At 33.1% G+C, this 23,534-nt stretch overlaps 1 protein-coding gene across 1 annotated transcript; it reads right to left on the reverse strand.

Moving 5' to 3' along the window:
* Positions 1-6,963: 6,963 nt before the first annotated feature.
* On the reverse strand, positions 6,964-21,721 carry LOC134268917 (chromosome transmission fidelity protein 18 homolog). Its single transcript, XM_062751152.1, has 23 exons — positions 21,604-21,721; positions 20,288-20,527; positions 20,005-20,145; positions 19,208-19,332; positions 18,852-18,935; positions 18,564-18,616; positions 18,115-18,238; positions 17,579-17,758; positions 17,212-17,309; positions 15,445-15,568; positions 15,060-15,175; positions 14,018-14,111; positions 13,491-13,589; positions 13,048-13,175; positions 12,846-12,920; positions 12,409-12,520; positions 10,840-11,010; positions 10,485-10,634; positions 10,023-10,153; positions 8,335-8,419; positions 8,071-8,114; positions 7,691-7,784; positions 6,964-7,195 (listed from the first exon to the last, which is right to left on the reverse strand). Exons 1-23 carry the CDS (start codon positions 21,665-21,667, stop codon positions 7,028-7,030), a joined length of 2,700 nt encoding a protein of 899 aa, XP_062607136.1. The 5' UTR covers positions 21,668-21,721; the 3' UTR covers positions 6,964-7,027.
* Between the last annotated feature and the right edge of the window lie 1,813 nt (positions 21,722-23,534).

The raw sequence follows: 23,534 nt of genomic DNA on the forward strand, positions 1-23,534 counted from the left end.
TCTCCGTATGAGTGAAATACACTGCTGTTGAGGGCCTCTCTATGTGTACAATAAATCAATCATTTCATATAGATTCACTATAGAATTGAAGAATTAAATAAAACACAAATTTATTTGTATTTTCTTTATTTTTTGAACAGTTTTTGAATATAACAAAATCTTATAATATTTCAAAAGATGGTTTGTATGCTGCTTAAAATATAAGAGGCCTGGAGTTTTGGGAAAATGGTTTTTATTTTTTTTTAAATTTATTTCATTTTGTTTTATTCTATAATAAGGTATTTTGCGTCACCCATTTGGCCCTTATGGTGAAAATGAATACTAGTATTCGAACACCCCTATTCATCCTCACATCTCCAGGACATTACTAATTATATTGTTAAATATAATTTCGCTACTGAAGAAAAGAATGGCGATTTCTGGAAACCAGGTTTACAGGACACAATCATTCATATCATAAACATCGCCAGGGATGCTGCATAAAGAAATCTGACAAAATGTTTCATACAAAAACATAATTTTTTTACCCCTTATTAGCTCTGGTTTGCATGAGAAAGAAAATTCTGAAACAATATTGCAGTCTGCAGGATACCGACATGCTATTGTATGCCAAAAAAGAGATGAAACGGCTGCTCAAAGTGTAGGAAGAAATCAGAAACAATGTTTTTATAATTTTTATAAAAATCAAACTTATTCAACTTATTCATCTTATTAGCTGGTGAGAATAACATTTTGAAACCATATCGCAATCTGCATGCAGGGCACAAACGGCTGCTCAAAGTGTAGGAAGAAATCAGAAACCATGTTTTTATATAAAAATCAAACTTATTCAACTTATTCATCTTATTAGCTGGTGAGAATGAACATTTTGAAGCCATATCGCAATCTGCAGGGCACAAACTGTAGTACTCAAAAAGGTGAGTTGGCTATCGAATAAAAAAATGTAAGTCATCATTTCGTAAGTTCTATGGTCAATACAATGACCTTGTCAACGAATATAATCTATCATTTATTCGAAGCTGACTGAACTTTTTCATACTATTTGTTAGGCCATGATTGTCGACGTTTTTCTCGTTATTTCCCGATCAAAGAACACGCCGGTCGGCAGGGGATGCCCACTCCTCCATGACACCTGATCCTACCTTTGATGTTCCAGAGGTCCGTGTTTGCTCTGCTCCAATTTTGTATTGTATAATGGACCTTTGAGCTTGAATACTGTTCGTTACCTCCATATATTTCATGCAAAAAACCATGGTCTTTAACATACTACAAAAAGACGACCTACCGACATTTAACCTTTAAAGAGTTCAAACTGTTGGCTTCCTAGTATTGATGCAAATTAATCGGCCTTCATTGATTTTATGTAAGAGATTTCTAATTTTTCTTTCTTTTCCCGTAGAAAAACTAACTTCCAATGATTTGGGGATTTTTTTTTTCGTTTCTTCGAGAATATACATTAACTTATGTTTAAATATTTTTGCGCACTTTAATGTAATCCACAAAAGCCCCAAAGACATCAAATTTCTCGGCTACATTTTTATTCAGAAGTAGGTTACATCCTTGTAAAAATACAGAGAAATCTCCTAAGTAAATCTTATCAAATTAAAACATCACTAATATTAGATTAGTAAGCAACTACGTCGAAATTGATCCAATCCAGAGGAAGGCGGGTGTCAGAAGCAGACGATAATTAGCTCACTAGTTCTGTAAGAGAACCAGCAATTCACCACTTGATCATTTTATCCAATTGCATTTGATTATTTCCCAATAAACGATATAAAACCCATTACAGAATTGAAAATCGCGTCAAAGGCATGTGAAAATGATAAAGGATACCCAACACATTTGGGACCTTCCAACACGCGCGCGCACTGAATTAACGGCATTACGCATCCGTTCTTGTTGAATTGTCTGTCAAAAAACGGGACCGAGGGGCGCGTAAACTTGGGTTACAGAAATCGCTGGGTGTCAGAGAATCACCCCTGCCGCACATAAATGTGGACAACCATCGCAGTCTTGGCGCACCGCCTAAAAGTCGTAATTCCTGGCCGGTGTGAGATGCGTTTTGGTGGAAGTCATAAATGTTATAATTATTAGATTAGGTTAAGTGGTAAAAAACATTACAAAATTACGCAAGACCAATACGATACATTTAACAGTTTCAAGCTTGGTGGAAACAAGAAGGTGGCAAGAATGGGTTCGTAAAGCAATACTAGGGTCGGTTTATGATAAAATTAATGTCAAAGAGAAATTTATACCTCCATTTTGATGTTTTCTTTCTGAGACAATACATTCTCTTTTTATGACCATGTTTTTTAAATTGCTTCCTAAAGGATGACCAAAAACCCTCCAAAACATGGAAAACGAGAAACAGAAGACGTCTCGATCCAAGCTAACTTAAAACAATATTTACACATTTAAAAAAATAGCTGAGTTTTTATCTTAATATATTTCTTCCAGTATACACTAGAAGTGCAATTTGCAGATAAAACCTGTTCTGGAAGCATTGCTTTCTTTTTAATCAAAGGTTTGCCTGTGGCTTTGGTCATCTGTGAGGAAAAAATAAGTAATAACTAATATAAACCTACGAAGCGTTCAGCAAAAAGTCTGGCTAGCTATAACATTATCAAATAAAGAGACTACTTCTCTCTTGGGGATTGAAGGGTCTTTGTCATAAGTATTCTGAAAATCTGAGAATGTTTTATACAAAATGTCGCAATCTTTGGCTAAAAAGATATCAACAGAGCAATGTGAAGTTATCAAAGATTCGGGGATATGCTAGTATACTAGTATTTTTGCCCTGCCCGTTGTCCGATTGTCCGCAAAAAATAACATTGCCTAGAACTTTGATGGGAGATGGAGGTATGGCTTTCAAACTTCAGATGTGTATTCTTTGTGACAAGACCTTTCTTTGGTACCAACATGTATATCTTCATCTTAAGCTTGGAGTTTAAATATTTTGCAAAATCTAAGCATTATTCTTTTTTATATATCATATGTATAATCATCCCCTACCATAAATTAAAGTCCAGGCTTTTTGATATCAATGATAGCTGCTTTTTCAATAAAAATGGAGCTCGTAAAATTACTAATCTGGTCATTTGCAAAATTATATTGTGAGAAAACAATCTGATTGTACACACAAGTACTCTGAAGTTGACATCAAAAAGAAACGCGTTTCTGATTGACAATATCTATGTTGTTTTGGGAGACCAGGTCTTCGAATAATCTGTTGGAATGCCCATGGGTACCTAACCTATTGCACCCCGTTATTAGCAGAACTGTTTTTGTATTCATATGAAGCAGAATTTGTCCAAAATCTTACAAGTGAAAAGAAAAAAAACACTTGTTGTGGCCTTCAACTCGACATTTCGATATATCGACGACGTATTGTCAATTAACAATGGTTATTTCCACTCTTAGGTCGATACGATATATCCCGGTGAGCTTGAGATAAAAGATAACACAGAGTCTGAAACATCTGTTTCATATTTGGATATTTTACTTGAAAAAGAAGTTAATGGTAATCTAACAACCAAGCTCTATGATAAACGTGATCACTTTAACTTTTCAATCATCACCTTCCCTTGCTCAGGCAGCAATGTACCTACATCACTTTCATATTGAAATGTTATTTGTGTGCAATTTAATTCAAAGAAATGAATATACATTTGTAAAAAATGGAGAGAAGACCCAGAGACCATAAAAAATGAACTTTTTCCAAAAAAATCCAACTGTGTAAATGATGTCCTTTTAAAATGAACTGTATGTGTAGCGGTGATAGCTCAGTAAGGTAGGCTATTAGTTTAGTGCACTAGAAGTGTAAAGGTTTTGGTTCGAGCCATGCATAGGGCGTTATTTTGTTTTTAATGCAAGTTTCAATGCTATTTTCATTTCATGTAGAGATTTATTAAAAATTTTAATCAAATTAATTTTGGTTCAGTTGCACCGAGAACGAAATCAATTCCAATCTCTAATGTACTTCTAATGTACTTAAGCTTTGATGAACATGTACACTTAAATCATCTATGCCTTTTATCTTATATTTTTTTTTTATGAAACATTACTATGTTATTGTACCTCTTAAGAAAAACGGTCATTAATGTTAATGTTAAGGTATTTCAACCTAAATGAAAAACATCCTATGGCTGTGTTTGTAAAATCTGTCCAGCTTTGGTCAGCCAACCAAATCATGGACATTTAAACAATAAATGTTTCGTACAAATGATTCCTGCAGATCACACGCCAAATATGCCCGGCCCATCTTATTTATTTTCCTCTCTTTTGCAATGTAATGAAAATCTTTGTACACCAAAAAAAGTCCCATCAAAATTATCTGCATGCCTTTGAGCAAGCAAACAGGTAACAATGTCGAGTTGAGGGCCAAAATCAGTTTTTTTTTTCGTTTCATTTATAAGTTTTTGCATGGATAAATGGGTCGCAATAGGTACCCATTGGAATTCCGACAGATTGTAAGATCTGTTCTCGAAAAAAATATGATATTGTCAATTAGAAACTTAGACATCTGCACTTACAATCAGAATGTTTATAACAAAATAATTTCGCACAACCCAATGACAAGGTTAGTATGACTCTCTGTTTTTAAAGCAGTTGTCTATGATGTCAAAAAGCTTAGGCTTAATTGCATGGAATGGTTGTACACGTATTAGTACAATTCTCAGTTAACCTTGGACTTTCAGTAAGGCGTGGTATTCTCGACGTTACGTAATTAGCGTCTGGAATCTACACAGCCTTTCAGTCACTATTGAAATATACATTCCCGCAAATGTCATTGAGTGTATCAATGATCCACTGATAATGATTCGTACGGCAGAAAGGTGTCAACAACAATTTAAAGTTGCTGCTGTTATTAATTTCTTAACCAATGAGAATCTATTCGCCATTTGAGAGATTTAAATTTAAAATTACGTAGTGACGAGTAAGTCACGCCCTACTGAAAGTCCAAGGTTAACCTAGAATCGTACTATGTGTTGAAAAGTTGCACATTTTGATGTTAGTGTATTCAAATTTTCTAAAAGTTCCTTTGTGTTTGTAAATAAAAGTATTCTTCCATATTATGGTTATGTCTTTCAATGAAATAATTCTTGATTGGAAATTTTTATATCAACATACTATCAATCAACTTTCATCATCATTATAAACGCACAGTTTATTACTTTTCAAAAGTAGACTATATATCCCAACAAATCTATATTCCTCATTCACTATCTTGTTTTCCCGTTTTATAAAATCTATAGCAACGACATTGTAACATGAACATTAAATACTATAAATTTAATCTGCATGGCCACAGAAACTGGGTGGAACCCAATAATTTTGCATATGCTTGTTGAATTCTATCCAAAACATATACTAAGTCTTGTGTTCCCACAAATAATAAAGTCTAATGACTTTTTATTTTGCTTGTCAAGGAATTCTTTGGTATAGTGTCCCTAAAACTGAAATTATTTGCCCCTGACATTATGGCAGAACAAGAGGCCCATGGTTCATTGCCTGAGTAACTTGTCCTGCAGTTTTTCACCTGATTTCCCCCTTGTAATACCTATTGTGACCCCGACCTACTCCCAGGATTTGAACAATTTAGAGCCTACACTACTCCAGGATGCCTTCACACAAGTTTCATTTTGGTTCTTGAGATTTTTTAATGACCTGAACCTATTTTTAGTCATTTCTTGATTATCTCCCCTTTGAAGGAGGCTTGGCACTTCTCTTTTACTACTTTAACTCCCCTTTACCCAAGGATACATTGTACCAGTTTTGATAAAAATTGGCCCAGAAATTGAAAATGTGAAAAGTTTACAGACAGACAACAGGTGATCAGTAAAGCTCACTTAAGCTTTCAACTCAGGTGAGCTTAAAATGTCATTAAGTAACGCTTTCCTAAAAATCATAATAACTAAAATTGCCCAGTGACTGTATTAGACTTTCCTAAAGGAAATCTCTGTCATCTACTGTATAGGGGATTAATTTCACGGGTTGTAATTTTCGCGTTTTTCTCTCATCTGACACGATCGCGGTTTCTTGAATTCGCGGAATTTGGTATGTAATAAAAGTTACTTCCCTTGTCTCCATTTAATCCATACCATAGCTACATGTAAACGACATTAATCAGCGTTATGTCTTTATTTCACGAACAACAGGCTAAGTTATTATAAAATTGTTAGATTTTATAAATAATTAATTAACACAAGTGCAGTTATTAATAGTCCCTAAACGTTAAATGACTTTCCTATATGCTATTACGATGAATGCATGTGCACCCGAGATCTTCAATACAACGCGGCGAAAAAACCACTGGACGGAAATAAAACTTTTTTATGTAGTTCTACAATGTACGAAATAATATCCTTCCACACTTCCTTCGTCAGTAAGTTCGATATTTATTTGAATGATTTTTTAAAACCAAAATGTCAATAAAAACTACATGAACTAATATATGCATGAGAATGCAGGTAACAAATACACGTGGTAACATTAGTTACGCACGGGTAATCAAAACCCATGGCCCATGTGTTTTGATTGATAAAACATGTAGCGTTGGCTATTAAAAAAGCTTTTGAACAAACACAAATTATTATCTGCCGATTTGAATTCAAGTAAAGCGTGATAATTAGAATTAATTGAATGACAGTACTACTCGCAATTACTGAAATGACCATGGACTGCACGTACACCTTTATAAATCTATCGTAGTCTATTCTCAAATTTCCAAATAAAACATGAAGATTATTGAAAATTCATTCACTGTTTCTTGAATTCACGGATTTGTTAACACCGTGAATATAGCGAATATTAACACCGCGAGTTATTTTCCCCCTATACAGTATTTGGATTATCTCAATTTAACGGTATTTCTCTGGTTTAATCCACAGAGTAAATTCTTCAAACATATTTCAAACAAGAATCATGTTCTCCCTTCTGAAACATAACCCAAAGCATGAATGTTTTTTCTAATTCATTCATTAATAATGTAGTGTAAAGTATAAACTATGCATAAATATAATATTCAGATAAAATCCTGCACCCTGACATTCCGCCTGACTGCATTAGAGAACCCCTCTGTAAAGTGAAACCAGATGTCCGTGTTTAACACATTCTTCTTCTCTTTCTTGTCCTCAGCTTTAGCCTCGTGTGTCTTCCTCTTGATTACACGACCAAAAAAGTCTCTCTCAGCCTGAAAACAGACATTTTCATCACATACAGATTTCTTATCTGTTTTATTGTGTTAAGTATCTGTGTTAAAACATTTTGTGAGTATCTGGTGAAAATACATTTTGTAAGTATCTGGTGAAAATACATTTTGTAAATGTCTGGTGAAAGTAATTATACAACTATCTGGTGAAAATACATTGTGTAAGTTTCTTTGTGAAATCCTTACTTAATCCCTAGCTAACATTTAGTTAAAGTCTCTCCATTGAAGGGAGTGTATCACTTGAAAATCAATACATGGTCAAAACAGAGTTATCGTCCTTTTTTTTAAGATTTAAAAACAAAATTTCCTTCATCTTTTTAAATGTCAATAGATGCAATACTTGTGAGTTTTATACAAGAAAAAATCTTATCACTGAATAAATTTATACAATATGTTTATTGTATAATTCCAGACATTTGGAAATAAATATAACAGGAACTGAATAATAACTAATTATAGAAATGAAAGAAATCTGACCGCCTCCTCTTGGTTGATGACTGGCTTGGCTTCCAGTCTCTGTAAATGGTTCGGTACAAAGTCCTTCTCAGCTTCTGCTTTTGTCTTCTTGGAACTAAATGTACGAAAAACATATACCAGTGTAAATATGTTTTAAAATTTCAATATTAATGAAAAACTTAAATTTTTTTTTTAAATTTCATTTAAGTGTCTCATAATATGTTTTTGAGGCACATTGTCAATATCTTACATGCGATTGTAACTGTGTTATTTTATTTGTAATATTTGGCATGTAATAGTCTCAAAATTGCTGAAATTTTCTTCAAAATTCCAAAGAAAAACCCATGCGAGACAGTAGCCATCGTAAAATTTAACAAGATAACATCTTTTAAACAAATTACCTAATACTTGGAGTCTCATTCCTTCTTAACCTTTCCAAACCAATCTAAAAATACAGAAATAACTATATAATAAAGGTTACAAAATCAAAATTTCTTACTATATCTGAAAATATCACATTAAAAGAAATGCCTGCACTCAACTTAAATGTGAACATGAAAATTTGACTTAAAGTGAAATATACATGTATAAATAAGGAAAGAACAATACTTTTATATCAATTTTTCTATTTTTCTCTCCTTTTTTTTAATAATGATTAAACATGCCTCTCTTGAAATCAACTGTTTGGCTGCGTAGGTCAGCTGCTTATGTTGCTTCATCCCTTGAAATCTGGCAACTTCTTCCATATTGCTACAAAATACATGTAGTGGTGTAATTTTGTCTAAATAAAACAAGGACAGTGGAACATATCAATTTATCTGTACCTCATTCCTTACTGGATATAAACATCAACTTCATCTTTGACAGTATTTTAAATTTCCCCCCGAGGAATATTGAACTAAAATTCATAAAACATTGTATCAGTTATGTACATTGTTTAATAGAATGCTTCATATTGTTGCCAACTAATATTTTTAGTAAAAAGGGCCTAGTCTTAAAGCTCTCTCCCAATAATAAAACAATTTTTAATTATTTACTTACAATGCATTTACAAGGACAACAGGGTTTCCAAACAAAGACTAAAAAGTTATATATCTCATCATAAAGTGCCCATCTCTAACAAGTACTTACACATAAAGACTAGCTCAAATCTGATTATCAAAGCATTAGCTAAAACTGGGAAAAGCAACTTAGAGTCTACTGTGTAACAGATTTCACACCTTGGAAATAAATGTATGTTTTATGTGTTACATTACTTCACAGGTTTTCTTATTGCTAATCAAAGCAGTAATCTATTTTATCTCAGATCAGGGATATGTTGGGAGTGTAAAAGATTACTTTGTTCCCTTAAGATTTTCCCTGTAGATCCAAATGATTCAGAACTCAAATTTTATTGCAGATAAAATTTATTTTATGAATTATTCATCAGTTTATATTTATCCTGAAAAGTGGTTTTAATGCATTTAGCATTAAAAAGGTTATAGAAATTATAAGAAAGTGAAGAATGAAATCCTGTTCATCAAATATTCATGTACTTGCACTCTGTATGGTCACAATCTAACTAGATTTTAGAAATCTACACTAGGATAATCAAATACTAGTACACTGTTTAAGAAAGCAAAACATAGATTTTATAAATATTTCACATCTACATAAAGAATTTATGGGGTTTTTTTGGAGAAGGACTTTAAGGAATTATCAATTTTGTTTTTCATCCTTCTAGAAACATTCAGTCACAAAAAATGTTTTCCCGCATCCTGAATCAAAGTCCGATCATCTCTGTCATGAAATCCAAATAAAATCAGAGTACACTAAGGGTAATGGTAATAGAAGGCCTAATTCATCAAAGTCCTTTCTTTTCAACTGAGAAACATAAGACCCCCCCCCCCTTTCGCCCTCTCCCCCATCCCCAAACACTTTCTCTCTTTAAAATAATGCAAACCTCATCTGTGAATACATTTTACTTTTTTTTAACAATTTGATCTTCATTATGAAAAAAAAAAAATCCTGAATCCTCACAGATTGGTCTGATATTGGGGCACAGTATTTAAAACCTTATTAATCATGAGATATATGTAGATACATTGTACCCCAAATTTCCCATGCTGACAAACTTAAGGGAATGGGAAAATACTCGAAATCAAAACAGTATTACAAATGGGTTTTTTTCTCTTCAAAATTTCGCAGTTTTGTTCCATTCACAGTGCAAATACATAAACACATTACATAACAGATTTGAATACAAGTGAATTGATCAATATAGATTTATGCATAAGCCTGCTTCCAATGAAACATAAGTCATTCAACAGAATCCTTCTACAAAAAGTGTCACAAAAAATATCCATGTACTTACGGGTCCAGGACATAGGCATACTGTCCCTCAGGAGTTTTTTCCTGATTGTATGTCATGTTGTAGGCTATCATGATTCTGATCAATTCTGCCAAGTCTTGTTTTTCCTTCACACTGTATAACTGAGTGTTTACCTGTAAAAGGAAGGAAAAATGCCATGTTTTCCTCTAACATCTTAATGTGATTTATGGTGATAGTAAAAAAAAAACTTCTGCAAATCCCAAAATTGGAAAATTGCTGACATTTCTTAGTTCATGTATTACCAATTTTATAAGGGGACTAGTGAAAGAAGAATTTGAAACCTGTTTTTGAAAATTAGCCATGTTAAACATTTTAAAAATGGTCATTCAAACAATTTTGACTTTGACGAAGAGATTAAAAATCTATGGGTGTCTTTCTAAGAACATTTTCCACTTTTATACCTTGTTTCTAATTGTTATTTACAAACATAATCCTTTGACTTACAGGCCTGAGGCTTGGTTGTATGATTTCCAGTAGAGGGGGTAGGACTTCCTGTACCACGTCCGCCTCACTGACAAACATACGGACAGATGGCACCATGTCTGACATCAGCGACGTCACTAAATTAGAGCTTTTCTGTTTCTGGGTTAAAGCCTACATACAGAGAAAAAACTTTTTAATGTGTGCACAAAAGAGAAGTACACCATTAGAGAAAAGTTTTTCCTTGATTGGTGTTCTGAGTGAGTCTAAAAATTCAAAGGTACATGTGTATTAAATTTTACCGGAGTCACTCTATACATACGTACTGACTACTAAATTGATTTGTTTTGATTCAGCAATAAAATTAATAAAGACTCACGTCTTGGTCAGCGTGTGGATACTGAATCCTCTGGGGCTGATTAGAGGCAAACAAGAGGTGAAAGGTCACAGTTACGTAGGGTATATAAGGCATGATGCTGTAGTTCTGTGTCTGGGAGATCTGGCAGTTCACCAGGTCAGTGAAGCAGAGCCAGTCATTGGCTACCACCAGCTGCAAGGAGAGATGGGGGACAAATAGTGTAACAGGTCAAAGGGTAAAGGTTATGCATGGTTACTACATATGAGGACTTGAACATTTACACTACATTTCTACTGGTCATTTAAAATTTCATGTATACAAGAGTTAGTGTGTAAGAGGTGTAACTTTATGTATTAAGGCCATACCAATTTGTAATATAGTTCGTCGGATTCGCCGCTTCTATTTTCAACAAATCCAAATTATAATATTATAAAAATAAAATCCGCGCGCGCGTCCAAAAATATCCGAATATAATTTTTTTCTCGACTTTTTTTGGAAATTTGTATGACAGAAGCGCGGGATATCATTAGTTTGTTTGTACTTTGTAGCAGTCTGTGAAGTTTTGCAAGATGCCTGTGTAAATGTTCGTATGTACCAGGGGTGAGCAATTAGCATAGGGGCTACCTTTTGGGGGGTCAGGCTAGTTGTTTTCTGCAAGGAGGTAGCCCGTCGAGCTAGTAAAAAACATAACTACACACACAATACATGACAAGCAGAATCAGTATTTTTACTCGTTTTTTGCTATAAAATTCCCAAGCAGTTAAAATTTTCCAGACAACATGCTCCTACTGTCAATAAATCTCCAGAATCTTATCTGTTTTGCAGTTCTAGCTGACTTATTTACTTCCAAAAACGATCGTTTTTCCAAAATGGCCGAATTTCCTCTATTCTTCCATTCATGGTATATATATGCAGATATCTCATTAAATTATTTACGATCACCCAATCAACTGAAAGATAAGGTTTTTGTGACTCACATAAAATATATTTCCAGTGTATTTAATGATATAAGATGAAATCAAAATGAGCTACTAGTGCAATGATCAGAAAAAGGGAAGATAGGCTAATTTATTTAAATTAATTTTAATTTTCTTTCATTATAATTTATGCATGATTAATATTGAGAACTTTTAACTGTAATTTTAAAAAGAATGACCTCAGTACCTGACATTTTCAAGAATTAATTTTTTCTCAACATTACAGGTAGTATTTTTTTTAATTTTTGCCCCTCTGTGTGGGCTAGTAACAAAATTTTTACTTGGGGCTAGTAACTTGAAAGCTGCCACTAGCCCGTGGGAAAGTACTTGATTTTTTTTTCAATTGCATACCCCTGTGTACTGTAGTTATAAACATTGGGTACAAAGTAGTTCCATACATAGCAATAGAAATGGAATCAGAGGAGATGTTTGACAAAAAAGAGAAGAACTTAATAGAAATTTTTGCCACTAATATTAATTATATTCACTCGCCTCATAAATTTGAAACCCGAAATGAAAAATAATATTTGTAAAATATTTTCGCTCGCTCGCCTCACTTTTTATTTTTGAAAATCCGAAGAACTATGTTACAAATTGGTGTGGCCTAACTTACCCCTTCCATCTTGGGATCTTTGAATTTACACTCTAGATAATTTTCAAACATCCCTTGAATAACCTTTGAGTATTCTCCAGTGCACTGTGCAGAATGTAGAATATTCTTAAACCTGTGTAAAAAATAATTTTGGCATCAAAAGAAATTTTTCACTTAATTATTATGTGTACATTTGGCATCACAGATAGACTGTCCATGGACAATTTTGATTTTCATTAATGCAAGCTTTCCAAAAATGTAAAGAAAAGGAGCTTATGAAATTTCTTCTAAGCACCAAAAAACGATGCACAAAAATTCTTCAATTGAAGCATGTTTTAAAAAAGTTCTATGAAGTCCATATGTCAGTACAAATAATGTCATCCATGAAGTCCTTTTAGAGTCAAGGATCAACTGTAATAGGCAGTTGATGACAAATATCTACTGGTATGGAAACTTACCTTGATTCAAGGGACAAGTTATCATTCTTTTTCCAGTCTTTTCCTTGAATATCATGTAAACTTATAAACTTATTCCTGAAAAATAAATAAAACAAGAGATACAAATTTTATACAAAAACAATAAATATTACAATGACTATTTTCATAAACATGGATATGAAATTTAAAAGTAAACTGGATTGCTTGAGCTTTTTTCAATTACCTTTTAGGTCTTGGCATTGAGAAAACCTCATACCACATGGAAAACAAGCTTTTATTGGAGTCTTTCTGACCAACATTCATAGTCTGAACAGTTCTCATAGACAACTCTTTCTTCTGTTTAAAACAGAACTGAAAAGAAGTATAAATTACCATCTATCACTAAACAACCAAGGTTGCTGCTTGTCAAGTTTTGTTAAAAATTGGTCCCTTTTCTGTGGAGAAAAAAGTTAAAAATACAGAAAAGGGATAGATAAAAAAGAGAAAGATTCAGTTGTAAAAGTTCACTTGAGCCCTTGGCTCCAGTGAGCTAAAAGGATTTATGTATAAGAAAATTTAACAGGTAATTAATGATGATAAAGTTAATGGAAAGAATACATTTATTTGGAAGGTCAGCTCTCAAGTATAAAATCCTTAGGATTCACAACAATAAGGGACACAACTCACCTGTAATGTATTAATACAAGATCTGATGTCATTTTCTGTTTTGTCACAAAGTGCTAGCAATGTGTTCAAGTCGGTCTTTAAACTCTGGGCCTTTGCAACCTAAAATTATTTCAACAGCTCAGTTACTTAATATGTTGCAAAGTTATATCAAAGAAATGACAAATTTCTTGATTGTATTTTAGTTTATTTCCCAAAATATGACAAAAATTTTACGATACAGTAAAAATTGTTTAGTACGAACACGGATATTGTGAATTCATGCATATAACAAAGTTAACTTTGATCCCCAACTAAACAAATTTATCAAATTCCTTATACAGATATAACCAATTACGGATATAGCGAGGTAATTTCATAGGTCCCAGTGACTTCGTTATAACCGAAATTTACTGTCTAGTCTAAAATTCGAAATTTTTCTTGAATTATGATGGCTATGTAAACAATAGAAACTTAAATGGATAAACCTGTGTCACAGTGTAAAAAAAATAAATTTAACAGACACTTATATGATAATTCTACAAATTTACCTCAGACAATCTGCTTGCCAGTCTAGCAGGTTCTGTTTGGGGGAAATTTATCACTAAAGCATTCATTCTGAGCTGCCTCAAAGCTGGAACATACCTAATGCAAAATGAAATACTTCATGCATGAAAATGCAGAAAACAATGAGTAAATCAATGCTTTTTAAAAGTGGAACATACATACTTGCCAACCTCCAGCATGTAAAAATCTGGTCATGACCAGATTTGGAAAGTAAAAAATCTGGTCATAACGCGTAACGACATTCACGACATCTTTACCATGATTAAATTTTATACATATATATACAAAGTATTTGTGTATTGAGAATTCTTTTATTGAAAAAGGATTTAATTTACTATGACAAAATATTCATACATAATTTGATTTAATTTACAATATGTTAAAAATGAGAATTGAAGGTTTCATATTTCAGTATTGACTTGAAGTAAGTGTGCATTTTTTTTTTAAAAAAGCCTTTTCAGTTTCTGCTAAATTTGAAAGTATACCAATTTCAGTTTTGAAGTTATTTTTCCTCTTTCTCAATTAATTTACTACTGCTATATGTTTTAAATGTGAAGTTAGGCCTACACTGTCTTTGATCACTTTATTTTATTTTATTCTAGAATGAAAGTTTTTTTTTTTCAAAGATTCCTTGATATGTACATAAATATCGTTTCTCTTTTTCTTGGTTCAATCAGAGACATGTGTTTGGTTCAGTTTGTTCCTGTTGGCCCTGATAACGATCTAGTGCTATCGGAAGCCATTTTAATTAACTTCAAACATTGATTTGTCAAAACAAACACCCAGTTAATTGTTTACACCTGCACTGATAATTAATCCATCGGCATTGTTTACGTAGATCTAAGCTTGGTTGTAACTGGAAGTTTAAAGTGACACCAAATGGGTTATTTCGGCAAAAATCGGGTGATAAGCATGACCCGCCGGGTCATAAAAAATAATCGGGTTCGGGTGAGTTGGCAACTATGGGAACATAGGCAGTTTGTATTTGATAGTGATCATATTTCTCTTTTTCTGATTAGAACTCACTGATCATTGCATATACAAATAATGGGCCTTAGAAGTATTCCTTCATCTTTTTTCTTCTTTTTTGAGCCTGGGTCATCAGATCTTTTCACAAAATTTAAAAGTAAGTTTATGGCTGCCTGTAAGAAATAAAAACAGGGATAAATTAATAAGTAAAGATCTGGGTACATGTATTACATTAATATGTATCTTAAAGCACTTTATTTTTGAGCTGCATCATACCATCAATAAATGTACATATATATGTTCTATTTCAAAACAGAACAGTTGTATAAAACTTAGGTATAGCCACTGCCCAGTTGGTTTAAAGTGCAATAATAAAAACAATTTTTACTGTAGATTCCATGCTTTAACATTTTACATGCAGTTGCTCTCATTTCATTCTTACTGATGGAGCTCCATCGATTTCATCAATGATGAGACAATTAGGTCTCGGGTCGGATTCCAACACAGACTTCATTTGTGTGGCGGCCTCCAGTTTGGTCTTAAAGACATCAGCACTTCTGTCATCACTACCATTAGAAAGACACATGTATAGTTATGTATATGGAGCATTTACTCTAAAAAGTTGCAAAAATACATAAACAAGGTGGTTCTAAATGCATTAAATGATTTCACTTGTCAAGGAGGAAAATTTTAAGTGTGCTACATTTCAATGTACAATGTATCTATAATTATCATATATATGCATGAATTCATACAAAAATTGGTGTTTTATCTTGTTAAGCAACTTTTTTCTACTTGTACTTTTTACATGCTTATGATAATTGTCATTTCTTCAGTGCTATTACAATGAAGTGCACTGAAGTGGTAAAAATTTTCCGTTAGAACATTTTGAGCTACATGTATCTTTAAAACGTTGACTGTCATACAATGACACGTCCATTTCTTTAGAAAGGAAAAATTGATGAAATGGTTCATTTGAATACCTGCAGAACAGGTATTCCATAAATACAATAGCCAACCAAATTGACGGTCTTCATTAACAACGAAAAGGAAGTTCCAGAGCTCCAGATAAGGTGCGTATTTGCAGAAATACGCATTAAATTTTACAAAATATGCATTGAAAATTAAGATAGAGCGTACAATTATGCATTAGCAATTGTAGATACGCATTACACCACGAAAGTACGGCGTGCAGCAAGTTGAAGAATACAGGTACGCATTACATAATGATACAAATTGAGGTTAACTTAATGATACAAATTGAGGTTAACTCAACCTCAGTGTTTGATTTTTCTCAAAATGAAGTACAGATTTAAAAGCCTTTTAGTGTCCAAGAATATTCTAGTAATGACAACGACGATCTCTAGTTCAGGAGGTAGAATCGGACGTTTAGATTAAAATCGATTTCTATGTAGATAGACTCTGCACTTGGCATAACTTTTTTTTATTATGGGTTCATAGCCAATTTTTCATCTCTCTCAACTTGCCATATTAACTTTTCTTTTCTCTCAGTTTACTCTTGATACGATATCTTTTAAAATGAGGGAAACGTATCCTGTGTCTCCGACTCTATGGTACCTTGACCAAGTGTATATAATCTTCCTTGTCAAAAAAGAATGCTTCCCAATCCTAGCAAAATGTCTTGTTGGTATTTACAAAATTAATTTAAATAAATGCAGGAACTGACCTCTTAAGTTTTTTCCCTCTTCAAAAACACACACTTCGATTACGAGTTCAAAATAAAGGTCAAAACATTTATATATAAACTAAATACTCTTCAATCATTTTGCTGAAAATGAAAATCTGCATTGATTTGAAAATCAGGGAGTAAATACACTTTGGGGTAAAAAATTATCTGGAGCTCCGAGGAACATGTTCGACCGATACATGGGTTATGGCAACTCCAATAAACATGATAAATTCAAAATTATGTACAAATTTGTCAAAATACATGTTTAACAAAGGCGGGGACTCTCTAACTATCTCTTCTAACTTTTAAAATCTCCATTTCAGTGTAACTCATGTTGCTAGTAGCAAAGAGTGGGGTGTTCAAAAGTATTATGACGAGTAATTCTTTCTCGATTCTGAAGAAATGGGTGTGTCATTATGTAACAATTGACATTCAATAAGAAACACCCAAACTTTCCATTCAAACAAAAATTTTTACCACTTCAATGCACTTCATTGCACCATAAATGAGAATTCTTACCTAGCATTCATTTCTACAACATTGTATCCACTGTGTTTGGCAATTACATGAGCAAGAGTTGTCTTTCCTAGGCCAGGTGGTCCATTCAGCAGAACAAGCTGGTAATAAACAGAATAAGTATCCAAATAAATAACTGGAAGGTATTCAGGACAGTATGGCCTCATATTTCATATAAAATGGCCTACATCAATGAATGATCATGCATTCTGATTGAGTAGTTAATATTTGCAAGTGTAAATTCAAGCAATAACATGCTATCTGTCAAAACCCTAAATATAAAGAAATCTAATTGCAGTTTACCCCCATCAAATGTAATATAAAATATTTTTAATTTAAAAAAAAATTCTAGAAATCTCAAACACAAAACCTTTTGCACTGGGCGGTTGTGTTTATCCAACTCATCAATGACTTCTGGTAAGAATTTCTTCTTTTTCTGATCTTTCTCCTTTTCTTTCTTGGTAACCTCTTTCTTTTTCAATCTGACATCTTTTCCAAACACCACATAATCCCAAAGCTTCAACCAGTGGAGCAAAGTTCTATTTATAGACTGAAATTGAGATTAAATTTATATTTCTAAGTATATTTCTACACATCTTTTTTTTTATATAAATATACTTAAAAACAATGTAGATAAATCACAGTTACAAATGTAATAGTTTATACATTTGTTACAACCTAAAAAGAATATGTGTTCAACTGATTTAATAGGCTATATTCAGAAGTTTGAGACTGAGCCTTCAATAGCTTTGATTGACCCAACAAACTTCAATCAACTTTATCGTATGATTTCTTAGCCTATTAACACATTCTTTCCTAACCACTAAACAGTAAACACAAAATAAATTTGTGTAAGAAATCACTCAAACACCTCTTGAAGTACTAAAAGCAAACTTGTTCACCTACTTCATCACTCAGTAAATCTGTGTAAGTACTGGGAGCAAACTTTTCCACCCACAGAAGTTTTTCTGGTTCACTGTTTTCTGCTTCCTCATCTTCATCATCATCACTTAACCTCTCTGTCAAATCCCTGTAAAAAGAGGCTACTCAATTTCTTCTTTATTTATTTCATCTAAATTCACTAAAGTAAAACTTCGTTATAACGAAGTCACTGGGACCTGTGAAATTCCTTCGCTATATCTGTAATTTGTTACATCCATAAAATGAATTCGTTAAATTTGTATAGTTTGAGATCCAAGATAACTTCGCTATATCCATGAATTGGCAATATCTGTGTTCATGCTAAATGAGTTTTACTGTATTAGGTTCTTTAAACCAAAAAGACATTAAGTATACCTGGAGAAGTTGCTGAATCAGGTCAAATGCAAAGTTTATAAATGAAGTAAATACCATACCTGTGGAGTTCTTGTGTCAATTTTTCTGCCTCTTGGATCAGTTTTTCTTGTCTCTGTAATGATATGTGGATTCAGATGTTGTCTAGTACTTGTCAGACAGAAAACAATTAACTTTAAAAAGTGGTAAAGGTTCTTAAGAAAGTAAAGACAGCAAATTACCAATTCAACTTGAGTTGATAAACAAATAACATTTATATGCTGCTAATTCAACCTATCTCCAAATGATTACAGCATGAACACCCTCAGAAATTACTGAAATCAAAACATCACTATTTTTGAAAAACTTACCAGTTTCTCTGCTTGGTCACGCAACTCCTCAAATGAAACAGAGAGTAACTGTCCTTTTTTCTTCTTTTTCCCAACATCTTCGAACTGAAATCCCAAAACAATTCAGTGTTGATACATGGTAATTCATTGTTTACATTTCTGAGTAGTGATTGAAAATGTTTATTCAACAGTGCTTTAGGTCAAGGTAAGGGTTACCAATAAAGTATTTTCTGTCAGCATTTTATAGCTGAGCTGTTTCTCACACCATGTCATAAGCAACTCTGCTCTACAAACCAGACTTTTTTTAAGTCTTAAAGAAAAAATAGTGTTTTTCCTCCAAGCTGAGAAGCCAAATCTTTTTCAGATATTATGTATACCTCCTTTGACATTGTTGTTTCTTCTTTGAGGATAATATAGCACCTTTCCCCCTCTGAACTTGTTGTACTTATAAAATCTCCATTGGGGATTCTCTTATGGACCCTAGGTGTCTCATAGTCATAATCTGAATGAATAAAAATTAGTGTACTAATGATTAGAATGAGTTTGCATATTGAATAAAAAGGACATGTTGGGATGTCAATGCAGGATCATAATATGACTTTTTTTTTGTTCCATCTAATAAAACATTTAAATTTTTTTGGCTTTAAATGGTTTATTTCAGGCTCAAATTACATGTGTATTTATTATTAAATATTAATATATTATATCAAATTATATATTAATACATTATATTAAATTATTTAATTAAATTATTAAATTATATTAAATTAAATTATATTATATATTAATATATTATATTAATATAAGACATGCATTTTATTTTGGCATTTTTATACACTTTGTAAGAAAGGCTCTACTCATATAACAACCAGATTTTTGTTTAACAAACTACAAAGAGTAAATTATGTCATTTTCTAATTCAGATCCATTACCTATTTGATTTTTTGTGGGGGGGTCATAGAAAAATCATTTCATATTGTGGGACAAGTATTAGTATATAGGGTGAAATGGGGAGGGGGATAAAAATAACCCCCACTGTCCCCAGGGTGTTATCAGTAGCAGAGTGTGACTGGATTTTGGAAATTTTACCTGTAAATGGGGGCCCAGTTGGCAGGTATGGCTGAGCCTTCTATAACCACTGCCAACAACTTTAAATTTCAACTTATAAAATTACCATCAATTAAGTCGGGAACATGTCTCTCTCCATTCTGGTAGACATGATGTCTACGTATTTCTGTGATTCTCTTTTCTGCTTCACTAACTATTGAGGGTGGGATATCCAAATCATCGGTTCTTGCTTTTTTGGTCTGTCTTTCTGTAAAATATCATAAAATCAAGTTGTTTAATAGAGTCATTTAAAAATTTTAAGCCGAAATACCTGCTCATTAGAACCACATCGATTTCATTTATCAACATACAGGTTGTACACATATTTTGAAATCAGAGATACACATTACTCAGTGTGGGGAATTCCTCCTCTTGGTTGTCAGATCCTGATAAGTTGTCAAACTCATCCTCACTCCTCAGCCTCTTCTCTGGTCTGCATGATATACCATTCGATAAAATGGCACCATTGATCGGTTTCTCTGGACTTTCTAACAACTCCAAGTGGCTTGTGTTTAAGTCTTTGGCTACCTTGGCGTTTGGTGTCTCAAATTTTAGACTTCTCTTTGTTTTACATGGAGAGAAGTCAGGTGCTGCAATATGTCATGAAATCTTTAAAAAATGTAAATAAAATTACCACTTTCGTCTTTGTAAACCACTGTAACTGCTGTTATTATTGAGTTATTGTAACCATATGCATGAGCATGAAAGTCAAATTAACTAGCATAAAATTACCACATCTTAACTTCTGTAACATTTGTAATCAGAAATAAATGAGGAAATGCTACTCAGTTACAGGCTAATGTAACCCTCTTTACTAGATTCAAATGAAAATAGTAAAAAGGTACAGTACAATCACTAGATTTAGCTACGTAGGTAGAATTACCTACGTAGATTTATTTAGCTACCTCAGGTAGCTTTATTTAGCTATTTCAAGGTAAGTTTTCAAAAGTTGTCTTTTTATAAAAAAGAGACAAAAAGTCGCAATTAAATGACTATTCATATTTATACTACGGAGACTTTAAAAAACAATCCAAAGCAGAGAAAGTTTATACATTGCTGCGTTTGGACAATTTAGAGCAAAACATGTAATTCCATTGTCTGGTTATCTGACCGTGCGGTGAGGTGCGGTGAGGCATGACTGAGTATGATTACTTCACATTGTGCTGAATAATTACCGACATATTATCATGTTAACCGGAACTGGACGTCTTCGTCATTTCATTCAAGGAGTAACCGTCTTAACTGTCATACACAGCCCCAAAACTTTCAGAACTTTGATTGCAATTGCGCAGAAAAAGACATTTTTCCAAGAGGGATTTTTTCATGAGTTGTTTTCAGATGAGTTCAAAGTTGAAAATGATCACTGCATCAAAATGATATTTTCTGCACACCCTGAGAAAAATGCTTTTCAATAGAAATAGATTATAGATCAATTTGGTAGCTAAATAAAAGCTACCTCAGGTAGGTAAATAAAGCTATGTAGGTAAATCAAGCTACGTAGCTAAATCTAGTGATTGTACCAGACCTGGTAAAGACAAATTTCTTGCCATACATGGAGTTGGGTACCAAATATTGTGTTTGATAAAGGATTTAAACATTAAATCGCCTTAGTGTTACATACTAATTTAAAGTATATTTATATACGGTACACTTTGCTAAAACATACGTTCAAAATCTTCGAGGGCATCTAGTTCATCTGCATATTGCGATTCAAAATCATCCTCGTCCATTTCAATATCACCGTTCACTTCTCCCGCGTTTTGTTTACGCTTAAAAAATTGTTTGTAACTCCGAGCCCGATATAAATTTCAGAGATATTAAAAGGCGGATCCAAGATTTTTTTCTTAGTTTTCACATTTTTATTTTTCATTGAAAAACTTTTTATGCGCCCGAATTTTTTCGGGGCGCATATTGTTTTTGTCCTGTCTGTTTGTCTGTTTATCTGTTTGTCTGTTTATCTGTTTGTCTGTTTGTCTGTTGTCAACTTTAACCTTCGCCAAAACTTTTGAACCGTAAGAGATAGAGACTTCATATCTGGTATGCATACTCCTCTAATAAAGTTCTTTCAAATGACATCAAGGTCAATGACCTTGTGACCTTGACTGTGACCTGTATGCTAAAAATAGGTTTTTCAACTGTTTGTCATAACTTTTGAACCATGAGAGATAGAGACTTCATATTTGGTATGCATACTCCTCTAATAAAGTTCTTTCAAAAGGTCAATGACCTTGTGACCTTGACTGTGACCTATATGCTAAAAATAGGTTTTTCAACTGTTTGTCATAACTTTTGAACCATAAGAGATAGAGACTTCATATTTGGTATGCATACACCACTAATAAGGTTCCTTCAAATGACATCAAGCTCAATGACCTTGTGACCTTGACTGTGACCTTTATGCTAAAAATAGCTTTTTCCACTTTTTGCCATAACTTTTGAACCATAGGAGATAGGGACTTCATATTTATCATGTATCGACTGTCAAGTTCCGGCTGCTTAGTGCAACCGAACTCTAGATTTTATTGATGCAGTTATCAAAAGAATTTTTTATCCAATCAGAATCAAGTATTTTATGCAACCGAATCAGAGGAAATTTGGATTGAAATCTGTATACGTCAGCATGCATACTCCACTAATAAAGTTCTTTCAAACAACACCAAGGTCAATGACCATGTGACCTTGACTGTGACCTTTATGCTAAAAATAGCTTTTTCCACTTTTTGCCATGCTGTGACCTATATACAAAAAATAGCTTTTTAGAACTTTGTTGACGCCGGGCGCATAGTGTTTCACAAACACATCGTGTTTTTTATTTTGTAGTCGAGGGAGATTCAAACACAAGAAATATTTTTGCTAAAAGTGAGAAATAAAAAAAAAATGTATAAAAGGTTATTTATTAATTTAGAGAGCTCTTCGATTAACGAGGCACGCCGCGGCTCATGCAAATAAATTCCATCTCACAACATGCATGCGGCATAGCACATAAATTACCTTAATGAATCGAATAGTTTAGTTCATACTAGATTTACTTTTTGCATTAAAAATGTAAGTCAAAATTATTTTATAAACGTCATTTTGACGTTGCCAAAATTGACACCTATTTTCTTTAACGTCATATTGAACCAGGCACGTAGCAACAGGGGGGGCCTGACCCCCCCCCCCCCCCCACTTTTTTTGCCAACAATACTTTTACTATTGAAAATGTTCATTGAAAGGCTGGTTGGCCCCCTACTTTATACTAAAGTTAAGTAATATGAAGGAAATATGGTATTGTAAGCTTAAAAAATGGATATTGAAAGGAATTGGTAGTGAAAAAACTTAACCCAATCCCCCCCCCCTTCCCCACGAAATAGGATTTTCGACTTTGGGCAATTTTCCTTTTGATTTTTTTTTTTTTTTTTCTTGTCAACTTTTTCAGTTAAGGAAAAAAAATTCTGTGGCTGCCCCCCCCCCTCCCCCACTTTCAAAATCGATGCTACGTGCCTGTGAACTGAAAATAGCGAAACTCAGAAACTTTATACACATTTTTAAAAATCTGTTCAATAACGATGCTCACTTACTAAAAAAGTTATACATGTTATATGGGACTGTTATTCT

The sequence above is a fragment of the Saccostrea cucullata genome, unplaced genomic scaffold, assembly GCF_032062105.1.
Source record: "Saccostrea cucullata isolate Sc308-1 unplaced genomic scaffold, CSIRO_AGI_Scuc_v1 ctg1198, whole genome shotgun sequence".
Taxonomy (NCBI): domain Eukaryota; kingdom Metazoa; phylum Mollusca; class Bivalvia; order Ostreida; family Ostreidae; genus Saccostrea; species Saccostrea cuccullata.

Coding starts and splice junctions, on each gene's coding strand:
- LOC134268917 (XM_062751152.1), bottom strand. CDS start 21,667: ATGGACGAGGATGATTTTGAATCGCAATATGCAGATGAACTAGATGCC. Junction 15,569..17,211: donor GTTGTAGAAATGAATGCTAG/GTAAGAATTCTC, acceptor TTCTAATGGTAG/TGATGACAGAAGTGCTGATG. Junction 10,154..10,484: donor TACAACCAAGCCTCAGGCCT/GTAAGTCAAAGG, acceptor TTCCTTTTACAG/GTAAACACTCAGTTATACAG.